Source organism: Anomaloglossus baeobatrachus, chromosome 12 (genome assembly GCF_048569485.1).
Source record: "Anomaloglossus baeobatrachus isolate aAnoBae1 chromosome 12, aAnoBae1.hap1, whole genome shotgun sequence".
In the NCBI taxonomy this organism is placed as follows: Eukaryota; Metazoa; Chordata; class Amphibia; order Anura; family Aromobatidae; genus Anomaloglossus; species Anomaloglossus baeobatrachus.
Window position 1 is genome coordinate 12,830,416 of NC_134364.1, and position 14,396 is coordinate 12,844,811.

The window sequence follows — 14,396 nt, forward strand, 5'->3', positions numbered from 1 at the left end:
CTCTATCCATCATATGTAGTGCGCTCTACCAGGGCATTCTAGATAATAGAAGGATAGCTCTATCCATCATATGTAGTGCGCTCTACCAGGGCATTCTGGATAATAGAAGGGGAGCTCTATCCATCATATGTAGTGCGCTCTACCAGGGCATTCTGGATAATAGAAGGGGAGCTCTATCCATCATATGTAGTGCGCTCTACTAGGGCATTCTGGATAATAGAAGGTGAGCTCTATCCATCATATGTAGTGCGCTCTACCAGGGCATTCTGGATAATAGAAGGGGAGCTCTATCCATCATAGGTAGTGCGCTCTACCAGGGCATTCTGTGTAATAGAAGGGGAGCTCTATCCATCATATGTAGTGTGCTCTACCAGGGCATTCTGGATAATAGAAGGGGAGCTCTATCCATCATATGTAGTGCGCTCTACCAGGGCATTCTGGATAATAGAAGGGGAGCTCTATCCATCATATGTAGTGCGCTCTACCAGGGCATTCTAGATAATAGAAGGATAGCTCTATCCATCATATGTAGTGCGCTCTACCAGGGCTTTCTAGATAATAGAAGGGGAGCTCTAACCATCATATGTAGTGCGCTCTACCAGGGCATTCTGGATAATAGCAGGGGAGCTCTATCCATCATATGTAGTGTGCTCTACCAGGGCATTCTGGATAATAGAAGGGGAGCTCTATCCATCATATGTAGTGCGCTCTACCAGGGCATTCTGGATACTAGAAGGGGAGCTCTATCCATCATATGTAGTGCACTCTACCAGGCCATTCTGGATAATAGAAGGGGAGCTCTATCCATCATATGTAGTGCGCTCTACCAGGGCATTCTGGATAATAGAAGGGAAGCTCTATCCATCATATGTAGTGTGCTCTACCAGGGCATTCTGGATAATAGAAGGGGAGCTCTATCCATCATATGTAGTGCGCTCTACCAGGCCATTCTGGATAATAGAAGGGGAGCTCTATCCATCATATGTAGTGCGCTCTACCAGGGCATTCTGGATAATAGAAGGGGAGCTCTACCCATCATATGTAGGGCGCTCTATCAGGGCATTCTGGAAAATAGAAGGGGAGCTCTATCCATCATATGTAGTGCGCTCTACCAGGCCATTCTGGATAATAGAAGGGGAGCTCTATCCATCATATGTAGTGCGCTCTACCAGGGCATTCTGGATAATAGAAGGGGAGCTCTATCCATCATATGTAGTGTGCTCTACCAGGGCATTCTGGATAATAGAAGGGGAGCTCTATCCATCATATGTAGTACCCTCTACCAGGGCATTCTGGATAATAGAAGGGGAGATCTATCCATCATATTAGTGCGCTGTACCAGGGCATTCTGGATAATAGAAGGTGAGCTCTATCCATCATATGTAGTGCGCTCTACCAGGGCATTCTGGATAATAGAAGGTGAGCTCTATCCATCATATGTAGTGTGCTCTACCAGGGCATTCTGGATAATAGAAGGGGAGCTCTATCCATCATATGTAGTGTGCTCTACCAGGGCATTCTGGATAATAGAAGGGGAGCTCTGCTCTATCCATCATATGTAGTGCGCTCTACCAGGGCATTCTGGATAATAGAAGGGGAGCTCTATCCATCATATGTAGTGTGCTCTACCAGGGCATTCTGGATAATAGAAGGGGAGCTCTATCCATCATATGTAGTGCGCTCTACCAGGCCATTCTGGATAATAGAAGGTGAGCTCTATCCATCATATGTAGTGTGCTCTACCAGGGCATTCTGGATAATAGAAGGGGAGCTCTATCCATCATATGTAGTGTGCTCTACCAGGGCATTCTGGATAATAGAAGGGGAGCTCTATCCATCATATGTAGTGCGCTCTACCAGGGCATTCTGGATAATAGAAGGGGAGCTCTATCCATCATATGTAGTGTGCTCTACCAGGGCATTCTGGATAATAGAAGGGGAGCTCTATCCATCATATGTAGTGCGCTCTACCAGGGCATTCTGGATAATAGAAGGGGAGCTCTATCCATCATATGTAGTGCGCTCTACCAGGGCATTCTAGATAATAGAAGGATAGCTCTATCCATCATATGTAGTGCGCTCTACCAGGGCATTCTGGATAATAGAAGGGGAGCTCTATCCATCATATGTAGTGCGCTCTACCAGGGCATTCTGGATAATAGAAGGGGAGCTCTATCCATCATATGTAGTGCGCTCTACTAGGGCATTCTGGATAATAGAAGGTGAGCTCTATCCATCATATGTAGTGCGCTCTACCAGGGCATTCTGGATAATAGAAGGGGAGCTCTATCCATCATAGGTAGTGCGCTCTACCAGGGCATTCTGTGTAATAGAAGGGGAGCTCTATCCATCATATGTAGTGTGCTCTACCAGGGCATTCTGGATAATAGAAGGGGAGCTCTATCCATCATATGTAGTGCGCTCTACCAGGGCATTCTGGATAATAGAAGGGGAGCTCTATCCATCATATGTAGTGCGCTCTACCAGGGCATTCTAGATAATAGAAGGATAGCTCTATCCATCATATGTAGTGCGCTCTACCAGGGCTTTCTAGATAATAGAAGGGGAGCTCTAACCATCATATGTAGTGCGCTCTACCAGGGCATTCTGGATACTAGAAGGGAAGCTCTATCTATCATATGTAGTGCGCTCTACCAGGGCATTCTGGATAATAGAAGGGGAGCTCTATCCATCATATGTAGTGCGCTCTACCAGGCCATTCTGGATAATAGAAGGGGAGCTCTATCCATCATATGTAGTGCGCTCTACCAGGGCATTCTGGATAATAGAAGGGGAGCTCTATCCATCATATGTAGTGCGCTCTACCAGGGCATTCTGGATAATAGAAGGAGAGCTCTATCCATCATATGTAGTGCGCTCTACCAGGGCATTCTGGATAATAGAAGGGGAGCTCTATCCATCATATGTAGTGCGCTCTACCAGGGCATTCTGGATAATAGAAGGGGAGCTCTATCCATCATATGCAGTGCGCTCTACCAGGGCATTCTGGATAATAGAAGGGGAGCTCTATCCATCATATGTAGTGTGCTCTACCAGGGCATTCTGGATAATAGAAGGGGAGCTCTATCCATCATATGTAGTGCGCTCTACCAGGGCATTCTGTATAATAGAAGGGGAGCTCTATCCATCATATGTAGTGTGCTCTACCAGGGCATTCTGGATAATAGAAGGGGAGCTCTATCCATCATATGTAGTGCGCTCTACCAGGGCATTCTGGATAATAGAAGGGGAGCTCTACTCATCATATGTAGTGCGCTCTACCAGGGCATTCTAGATAATAGAAGGGGAGCTCTACCCATCATATGTAGTGCGCTGTACCAGGGCATTCTGGATAATAGAAGGGGAGCTCTATCTATCATATGTAGTGCGCTCTACCAGGGCATTCTGTATAATAGAAGGGGAGCTCTATCCATCATATGTAGTGTGCTCTAGCAGGGCATTCTGGATAATAGAAGGGGAGCTCTATCCATCATATGTAGTGCGCTCTACCAGGGCATTCTAGATAACAGAAGGGGAGCTCTACCCATCATATGCAGTGCGCTCTACTAGGACATTCTGGATAATAGAAGGGGAGCTCTATCCATCATATGTAGTGCGCTCTACCAGGGCATTCTGGATAATCGAAGGGGAGCTCTATCCATCATATGTAGTGCGCTCTACCAGGGCATTCTGGATAATAGAAGGAGAGCTCTATCCATCATATGTAGTGCGCTCTACCAGGGCATTCTGGATAATAGAAGGAGAGCTCTATCCATCATATGTAGTGCGCTCTACCAGGGCATTCTGGATAATAGAAGGGGAGCTCTATCCATCATATGTAGTGCGCTCTACCAGGGCATTCTGGATAATAGAAGGGGAGCTCTATGCATCATATGTAGTGCACTCTACCAGGGCATTCTGGATAATAGCAGGGGAGCTCTATCCATCATATGTAGTGCGCTCTACCAGGGCATTCTGGATAATAGAAGGGGAGCTCTATCCATCATATGTAGTGGTCTCTACCAGGGCATTCTGGATAATAGAAGGGGAGCTCTATCCATCATAGGTAGTGCGCTCTACCAGGGCATTCTGGATAATAGAAGGGGAGCTCTATCCATCATATGCAGTGCGCTCTACCAGGGCATTCTGGATAATAGAAGGGGAGCTCTATCCATCATATGTAGTGCACTCTACCAGGGCATTCTGGATAATAGAAGGGGAGCTCTATCCATCATATGTAGTGCGCTCTACCAGGGCATTCTGGATAATAGAAGGGGAGCTCTATCCATCATAGGTAGTGCGCTCTACCAGGGCATTCTGGATAATAGAAGGGGAGCTCTATCCATCATATGCAGTGCGCTCTACCAGGGCATTCTGGATAATAGAAGGGGAGCTCTATCCATCATATGTAGTGCGCTCTACTAGGGCATTCTGGATAATAGAAGGGGAGCTCTACCCATCATATGTAGTGCGCTCTACCAGGGCATTCTGTATAATAGAAGGGGAGCTCTATCCATCATATGTAGTGTGCTCTAGCAGGGCATTCTGGATAATAGAAGGGGAGCTCTATCCATCATATGTAGTGCGCTCTACCAGGGCATTCTAGATAACAGAAGGGGAGCTCTACCCATCATATGCAGTGCGCTCTACTAGGACATTCTGGATAATAGAAGGGGAGCTCTATCCATCATATGTAGTGCGCTCTACCAGGGCATTCTGGATAATCGAAGGGGAGCTCTATCCATCATATGTAGTGCGCTCTACCAGGGCATTCTGGATAATAGAAGGAGAGCTCTATCCATCATATGTAGTGCGCTCTACCAGGGCATTCTGGATAATAGAAGGAGAGCTCTATCCATCATATGTAGTGCGCTCTACCAGGGCATTCTGGATAATAGAAGGGGAGCTCTATCCATCATATGTAGTGCGCTCTACCAGGGCATTCTGGATAATAGAAGGGGAGCTCTATGCATCATATGTAGTGCACTCTACCAGGGCATTCTGGATAATAGCAGGGGAGCTCTATCCATCATATGTAGTGCACTCTACCAGGGCATTCTGGATAATAGAAGGGGAGCTCTATCCATCATATGTAGTGCGCTCTACCAGGGCATTCTGGATAATAGAAGGGGAGCTCTATCCATCATAGGTAGTGCGCTCTACCAGGGCATTCTGGATAATAGAAGGGGAGCTCTATCCATCATATGCAGTGCGCTCTACCAGGGCATTCTGGATAATAGAAGGGGAGCTCTATCCATCATATGTAGTGCACTCTACCAGGGCATTCTGGATAATAGAAGGGGAGCTCTATCCATCATATGTAGTGCGCTCTACCAGGGCATTCTGGATAATAGAAGGGGAGCTCTATCCATCATAGGTAGTGCGCTCTACCAGGGCATTCTGGATAATAGAAGGGGAGCTCTATCCATCATATGCAGTGCGCTCTACCAGGGCATTCTGGATAATAGAAGGGGAGCTCTATCCATCATATGTAGTGTGCTCTACCAGGGCATTCTGGATAATAGAAGGGGAGCTTTATCCATCATATGTAGTGCGCTCTACCAGGGCATTCTGTATAATAGAAGGGGAGCTCTATCCATCATATGTAGTGTGCTCTACCAGGGCATTCTGGATAATAGAAGGGGAGCTCTATCCATCATATGTAGTGCGCTCTACCAGGGCATTCTGGATAATAGAAGGGGAGCTCTATCCATCATATGTAGTGTGCTCTACCAGGGCATTCTGGATAATAGAAGGGGAGCTCTATCCATCATATGTAGTGCACTCTACCAGGCCATTCTGGATAATAGAAGGTGAGCTCTATCCATCATATGTAGTGCGCTCTACCAGGGCATTCTGGATAATAGAAGGGGAGCTCTATCCATCATATGTAGTGCGCTCTACCAGGGCATTCTAGATAATAGAAGGAGAGCTCTATCCATCATATGTAGTGCGCTCTACCAGGGCATTCTAGATAATAGAAGGGGAGCTCTACCCATCATATGTAGTGCGCTGTACCAGGGCATTCTGGATAATAGAAGGGGAGCTCTATCTATCATATGTAGTGCGCTCTACCAGGGCATTCTGTATAATAGAAGGGGAGCTCTATCCATCATATGTAGTGTGCTCTAGCAGGGCATTCTGGATAATAGAAGGAGAGCTCTATCCATCATATGTAGTGCGCTCTACCAGGGCATTCTGGATAATAGAAGGAGAGCTCTATCCATCATATGTAGTGCGCTCTACCATGGCATTCTGGATAATAGAAGGGGAGCTCTATCCACAATATGTAGTGCGCTCTACCAGAGCATTCTGGATAATAGAAGGGGAGCTCTATGCATCATATGTAGTGCGCTCTACCAGGGCATTCTGGATAATAGCAGGGGAGCTCTATCCATCATATGTAGTGCGCTCTACCAGGGCATTCTGGATAATAGAAGGGGAGCTCTATCCATCATATGTAGTGCGCTCTACCAGGGCATTCTGGATAATAGAAGGGGAGCTCTATGCATCATATGTAGTGCGCTCTACCAGGGCATTCTGGATAATAGAAGGGGAGCTCTATCCATCATATGTAGTGCACTCTACCAGGGCATTCTGGATAATAGAAGGGGAGCTCTATCCATCATATGTAGTGCGCTCTACCAGGGCATTCTGGATAATAGAAGGGGAGCTCTATCCATCATATGTAGTGCGCTCTACCAGGGCATTCTGGATAATAGAAGGGGAGCTCTATCCATCATATGTAGTGCGCTCTGCCAGGGCATTCTGGATAATAGAAGGGGAGCTCTATCCATCATATGTAGTGCGCTCTACCAGGGCATTCTAGATAATAGAAGGGGAGCTCTATCCATCATATGTAGTGCGCTCTACCAGGGCATTCTGGATAATAGAAGGGGAGCTCTATCCATCAGAGTGGAGAATGGTTAAAAAGAGTATCTCTCTCCATAGGACACGCACAGCCCAGTAATATGTCCGTGCAGACCCTCCTTTCACCTGTGGAGGCGCTGCAGGGAAATCGATCACTCATTACAGTTCTCGTTTACATGTTTTATAGCAGCTCGATGATTGAATGACTTTGTTGGTTGATTTTGCAGTTTGCTGAAGGAAGCGGAGTACCACGCCGAGCAGCGAGAGTACGAGATGAACCGCAGGAGGCAGATGGGTTTGGCCTCCTCACATCACTCGCTGGACAACACGGACTTCGACAACAAGGATGACGATAAACACGACCAGCGGCTTCTGAGCCAGTTTGGAATCTGGTTCTTGGTGAGAGTCACTTATGTGATTACTTATCCTCTGGTCACATCCAGAGCTGCATTTACAAATCAACCCGACCTCCTGTATGCAGCGATCAGGAAATTCTCATGACGCTTCTGTATAATGAGCGTGTTATAAATGCAGCTTTGGATGTGACTGGAGGACAGAATGTGAAGCCTCAGGTAATCTAAAAATGCCTGTGAGGTTACACCTGATTAATCACCATGTGGTCTTGCGGCACAGGTCAGCCTCTGCACGCCCAGTGAAAACACCCCCACCGAAAGCCTGGCGCGCCTCGTCAGCATGGTCTTTCAGTGGTTCCACTCTACAGCCTACATGATGGATGACGAGGTCGGCAGTCTGGTGGAGAAACTCAAACCGCAGTTTGTCACCAAGTGGCTGAAAACCGTGTGCGACATCCGTTTTGACGTGATGGTCATGTGCCTGCTGCCCAAACCCATGGAATTTGCCCGGGTAATGACTGAGATGATTAGTAGTGAGCGGCGTTGTGCAGTGGGGGGTGACGGTTTTATTATTCCAATTTGGCGCCACCCTTGTGGTAATTGGTGGTACTTCTTGTGGCATATAGAGCAATCAATTGAAGTAGTATTAAAATATTAAAAGCATAGTGCGTACATGGTCAGCGTCAGCACCGGGCAAGTCCCGGAGCACACACTAACCTGCATGTACTAGATATATGGATCAGGCCCAGGAGCAGTTTAACCCCTCAGATGCCACTGTCAACGGTGGTTTGTCACGAACAGCACTCCACTGCCTCCAATCGTCAGGACAATACACCACTGACCATTGATTAATGAACGAGCTGATGGCTCCTTTCACTTCTTGGCTCACAGTGACCATATTGTATATATACAATTGATTCCAACACTAGAAATATACATGTATAGTCACTGCCAAGCTCCACAATAACCCAAGAAAAACTATTAGCTGCCGCCACCAATCGCTTACGCAGGCTGACTGGGCACACATTACAGGTAGCGTATGGCTTCGGGGATGCGGTTATAGAGCAAGAGGGACTAAGCTATTACATTTTATATATTTAATCCCAAAAGTTGGCATTGTTTATAAATATATACAAAGGATGTTACAAGAGGGACAAAATACAGTAAATACAACTACATAAAACAAATAAGGAATTATGAAAGAAAATGACCAAATCTGTGTGACAGAAATGGCTCAGATTTATAGAGGGATGAACTCCAGTGAATTGTGGAACAATTCTGCACGGCAGTCATCTTACTGCCATTGAATAAGGATCATAATTTGGCATTTGCTGTTACAAACACAGATTATACACACAAACCTCGCCTCTGGTGACTTATAATAGGGCTGGTCACATGATGGGTCTTTAATCTCTAGAAAAGTAGGAGGTCCAAATTTCAGGATATCTTTACCCCTGGAAGTCCCATGTGGGAGATATTGTGGTCACGTTTCTTATCATGATTTTACCTTTTCTATAGAGATGAAACCTGGCATGGATAGCATCATCCATTTAACCTTTATTAATTTGAGGCTAATGTGCTGATCACATAATATTATAATAATATGCAGGGTCTTCCCCTCAAGATTGCGAACCTGAAATTGTGCCTCCCATAAATATTGGATCGCTACAAACCATAATTGTTATAGTCAGGAGACCGCAAAAGATCTTGCAAAAAAACCATAAAAAATGATGGAAGATAAAGCACAAGAGTAGTTGGAAACTTAGCTGGCTGTAACCACTAACTGCACAAACACAACTAGAAGTAGCAGTGGAGCGTTCCTAACCAACCTAGATGCCTCATCGCCGCCGGAGAACTAACTAACCTCAAAGATGAAATGAGGAATCCTGACTTGCCTCAGCATAGCCCCAAAGGAAAGAGACAAGCCCCCAACATATAACAGCGGTAATGTAAGAAAAAACAACACACAGATGGAAAGTATGGGGTTAAGCAAATTGAGGCCCTGCTAGCTAGAATCAAAAGATTAGGATAGATTTGCTGGTTGCATCCAGCAAAAACCCTAAAAAATACCAACACCTGATAATCAAAAATTCCTTTAAAAGATCACACGATCTTTCCTCCCACTATATCAGTAACTCTTGTGCAAATACATGAGGTACAAAAAATACAAACTCTTGATCAGACTGGGAGCAAAACTGCCTTTCTTGCTGGGAATAAATCATCCTCCAAACAAAGTGCAGTGAGAGCTCCTATTCACATGCAAGAAACAAAAAGGTCCATGAGAACTAATTAAATCTCAGAAGGAAAAAACAAAAATACTTATCAGACATAGCTGCAGACCAGGAAGGCATGCAACAAAACCGATGCACAGGAACAAAAAAAACGCTGCAGAAATCATTGCTGGAGAATCCAAAAAAGAGCAGAAAAAAAATGCAAAAACAGAACCTACAGGGAAAGGCAAAAGCCTCAAAGCTGGAGGACAGAATTCAGGACATATCCTCATGGAGCAGAAACAATTATCACCAGAAAAGGCTAGACAGAAACTGCCTTCCTTTATTCCTCCAGGCTGGATTCCATAGGTTTCCTGGAACAGCAGTCATCCCCTGCACCTGTCTGAGCGACAGATGCAGAATCAGACTCACTACCAGCACTAGCCACCAGAGGGAGTCCAGAAACACTTTTGGGAACAGCACCATCTCTTATGATATTCACAACACCTAATATTCATCATTGACCACAGGCCTCAAAAAGTCTGATTGGTTCCTTTGAAATTAATCAGACGTGACACATTTGACGCCTTTACAGTCCCTTGTTTTACAGACCCCAGACCTTGTCTCTCTTTCCCAGCAGACAACCAATGCAGTTGCCTGTCCACACCAGGGGGTCCTAGCTGAACAGAGACCAGATGTAGTGTTGGTTCTCTTTTGCTTCCTCAACTATAATTAGTTTATAAATAATCCCCATTTATAAATAATCCCATGTGTTCAATTTGGAGGAGGAGATGTCCCCTCTCCATTGTTTTTTTGGTCACTTCAGCTCCCAACATAAGGATCAAAAAGAGATCAGAAAGGAGTTAATGATAAAACCTACAGCTCATTCCGGAAAAAGCAAGTCCTCATACAGCGCTGTTTACCGAAAAGTTACAAAGTTATAGTTCTGGGAAGGTGGGACAGAACTTTTCAGACGTGTAAATGTGTGTAAATCTGTGTGTGGTCAGGTGGGCGGATACTGGGACAAGTCGTGCAGTACGGTCACCCAGCTGAAGGAGGGTCTGAACAGGATTCTGTGCCTTATTCCATACAATGTTATCAACCAGCCAATCTGGGAATGCATCATGCCGGAGTGGCTCGAAGCCATCAGGACAGAAGTGCCAGACAATCAGCTCAAGGAGTTTCGGGAGGTCCTCAGGTTGGTTATAATGAAATTTAATGCGATATTGTGGTTATTGCAAATAAATAATTATCCGTTTGATGTATGGTTTTGGATTTCCTGGAATTGATTGAATACTGAGTTTTATACAGTGTATCCACCCATATCCTGTCCACCGCCACTAACTTGAGAACGGCGGCAGCTATAGGCATAGAAGTGTCTAGGTATAGTAAAGTAGCCATGCGCTACGCAATGAAACCACCTATAGCGCCACCTGGTGGAAAACAACAGAGTTAGCATTTTTATCTTGAAAACGGAACGAGATAGAGAAAAAAAGTGAATTAAAAAATTGTAGGGTATCATCAATTCAACGAATGGACACCTTGCATACAGAAATGCTATGATATGAAAGCCATGACCCCCCAAAACATTGAATGCTGGTCACGCATATGGCGCTCATTAGTGGCCCCCGTCAGCTGCAATGCACATCTGGACTCTGCACAGCATACTGTATCTTGCTGCACGCTGTGCAGTATGGTAGGTGACAAGCATCTGTGATACGCCCTCGTAGGTCCTGCAATGTTGGTGGAGGGGTCGCATACACCTGCTGTGTGATGTGACCTCACAGAAAGAAGTCCACTGGGGTCAGGTCAGGTGAGCAGAGGCCACTCCACACAGCCACCATACCCAATGACTTGTAGGAAGGTCTCCATGAGGAATCGCTTCACGTCCACAGCCTTGTGAGTTTTACACGTTCTGATCATAGCACTTCTGTATGCAAGGTGTCGATTCGTATTGAATTGATGATGCCCTACAATTTTTTAATTCACTTTTTTTCTCTATCTCTTTCTATTTTCAAGATAAAAATGCTAACTCCGTTGTTTTCCTCCAGGTGGCGCTACAGGTGGTTTCATTGCGTAGCGCATGGCTACTTTACTATACCCAATCACCACTTCTATGCCTATAGCTGCCGCCGTTCTCAAGTTAATGGCAGTGGACAGGACATAGGTGGACACACTGTATGAAACCTGGTCCGAGCCTTCGCTGCGTTCTTTGCCATTTGTCATTTATTAGATGTTACATTTATTTCCATTGTCTGTTTTATCTTCTTAGTAAAATGTTCGACATTGAGCTTTGCCCGTTGCCTTTCTCTATGGAGGAGATGTTCGGATTCATCAGCTGCCGTTTTACCGGTTATCCATCTTCTGTTCAGGAACAAGCTTTGCTTTGGCTTCATGTAATCATTTTTTATTTCTGACAGTTTTTTATATTTTCTCTACCAAAGTTAAAGAAAATGAAGACAGATGTATAAGCAGTGAGAGACCCACAAAGCTGTAGGGACTGCCTTGGCCCTAATTCTGGGGACTGCCATGGGCTTAATTATAGGGGGACCATGGGCTTAGTTTTGAGGACCACAATGGGCTTTGTTGAGGGGACCACAATGGACTTTGTTTTAGAGACCTCCATGTGCTTAATTGTAAAGACCACTATAGACTTCGTTTTAGGGATTGCCATGGGCTTAGTTGTGGAGACGACTATGGGGAAAAACAATAGACTTAATTGTGGGGACGGCCATGGGTTTAGTTGTGAGGACTGCTGTATGCTTAAGGTCCAGTCACACTAAGCAACTTACCAGCGATCCCAACAACGATAGGGATCGCTGGTAAGTTGCTAGGAGGTTGCTGGTGAGATGTCACACTGCGACGCTCCAGCGATCCCACCAGCAACCTGACCTGGCAGGGATCGCTGGAGCGTCGCTACACGAGTTGCTGGTGAGCTCACCAGCAACCAGTGACCAGCCCCCAGCGCCGCGTGGAAGATGCTGCGCTTGGTAACTAAGGTAAATGTCGGGTAACCAACCCGATATTTACCTTGGTTACCAGCGCACGGAGCTACACGTGCAGGGAGCAGCGCAGACTGAGCGCTGGCTCCCTGCTCTCCTAGTTACAGCACACATCGGGTTAATTACCCGATGTGTACTGCAGCTAAATGTGCACAGAGCAGGGAGCCGCGCACACTGCTTATCGCTGGCTCCCTGCTCTCCTAGCTACAGCACACATCGGGTTAATTAACCCGATGTGTCCTGCAGCTACATGTGCACAGAGCAGGAGCCGGCACTGACAGTGAGAGCGGCGGAGGCTGGTAACAAAGGTAAATATCGGGTAACCAAGGACAGGGCTTCTTGGTTACCCGATGTTTACCGTGGTTACCAGCCTCCGCAGAAGCCGGCTCCTGCTGCCTGCACATTTAGTTGTTGCTGTCTCGCTGTCACACACAGCGATCTGTGCTTCACAGCGGGACAGCAACAACTAAAAAATGGCCCAGGACATTCAGCAACAACCAACGACCTCACAGCAGGGGCCAGGTTGTTGCTGGATGTCACACACAGCGACATCACTAGCAACGTCACAAAAGTTGTTCGTTAGCAGCGATGTTGCTAGCGATGTTGCTTAGTGTGACGGGGCCTTTAGTTGTAGGGACTACAATGGGCTTTGTTCTGGGCACAACCATCTGCTTAGTTAAAGGGACCAATTTGCGCTTAGTTATAGGGACTGCTATAAGCTTTGTTTTAATTATCACCCTATGAAGCTTTCTTGTGGGCATTGTCTTGGGCTCAATCTTGGGGACCTCTTGGTTTAGATGAGGAGAAAAAGGAGGGGTTATTGGTTAAGACTGCCATGGGCTAAGTTTGGGAGACCACTATTTGCTTAAATACTAGAACTGCCATTGATTTCGTGTCTGGTGCTGCCATGGGCTACATTGTGGTGAATTCCCTACACCTAGTTGTAAAGTCCTCCATTGGTGCCTTTTGGGATTGCTACAGACTTAGTTGTGAAGAACTGCAGTAGGCTTAGTTTTGAGGCTACTATGGGCTTAGTTGCAGTGACCACCATGGGCCATAGTCATGTGATATGCAATGAGTTTAGTTATGTGGAGCATCCCATACATTTAGTTGTAGGGAGCAACTGCATGGGTTTAGTTGTGGAACTGTCATGGGCCATAGTCAGGAGGATCATTGTGGGTGTAGTTGTGGGACCGTCATGGGCCATAGTCAAGAGGCTAATTGTGGATTTAGTTGGGGGACCGCCATGGACCATAGTAAAGAGAATCATTCTGAGCTTAGTTGCGGGACCGCCATGGGCCATAGTCAAAAGGATCATTATGGGTTTAGTTGTGGGACCACCATGGACCATAGTAAAGAGGATCATTCTGAGCTTAGTTGCGGGACCGCCATCGGCCATAGTCAAAAGGATCATTATGGGTTTAGTTGTGGGACCGCCATGGACCATAGTAAAGAGGACCATTCTGAGCTTAGTTGCGGGACCGCCATGGGCCATAGTCAAAAGGATCATTATGGGTTTAGTTGTGGGACCACCATGGGCCATTGTCAGGAGGATCATTATGGGTTTAGTTGTGGGACCACCATGGGCCATTGTCAGGAGGATCATTATGGGTTTAGTTGTGGGACCACCATGGACCATAGTAAAGAGGATTATTCTGAGCTTAGTTGCGGGACCGCCATGGGCCATAGTCAAAAGGATCATTATGGGTTTAGTTGTGGGACCGCCATGGACCATAGTAAAGAGGATCATTCTGAGCTTAGTTGCGGGACCGCCATGGGCCATAGTCAAAAGGATCATTATGGGTTTAGTTGTGGGACCACCATGGGCCATTGTCAGGAGGATCATTATGGGTTTAGTTGTGGGACCACCATGGGCCATTGTCAGGAGGATCATTATGGGTTTAGTTGTGGGACCACCATGGACCATAGTAAAGAGGATTATTCTGAGCTTAGTTGCGGGA

At 46.1% G+C, this 14,396-nt stretch overlaps 1 protein-coding gene across 7 annotated transcripts in view; it reads left to right on the forward strand.

Moving 5' to 3' along the window:
- Positions 1 to 14,396, forward strand: part of UNC79 (unc-79 subunit of NALCN channel complex) — a 218,308-nt gene that overhangs the window by 92,663 nt on the left and 111,249 nt on the right. For all 7 annotated transcript variants that reach the window (XM_075330270.1, XM_075330274.1, XM_075330271.1 and 4 more), the window contains 4 exons: positions 7,098 to 7,269; positions 7,504 to 7,734; positions 10,441 to 10,631; positions 11,706 to 11,829. In XM_075330270.1, coding sequence (XP_075186385.1) covers positions 7,098 to 7,269; positions 7,504 to 7,734; positions 10,441 to 10,631; positions 11,706 to 11,829 — 718 coding nt within the window. The remainder of the gene's footprint in view (positions 1 to 7,097; positions 7,270 to 7,503; positions 7,735 to 10,440; positions 10,632 to 11,705; positions 11,830 to 14,396) is intronic.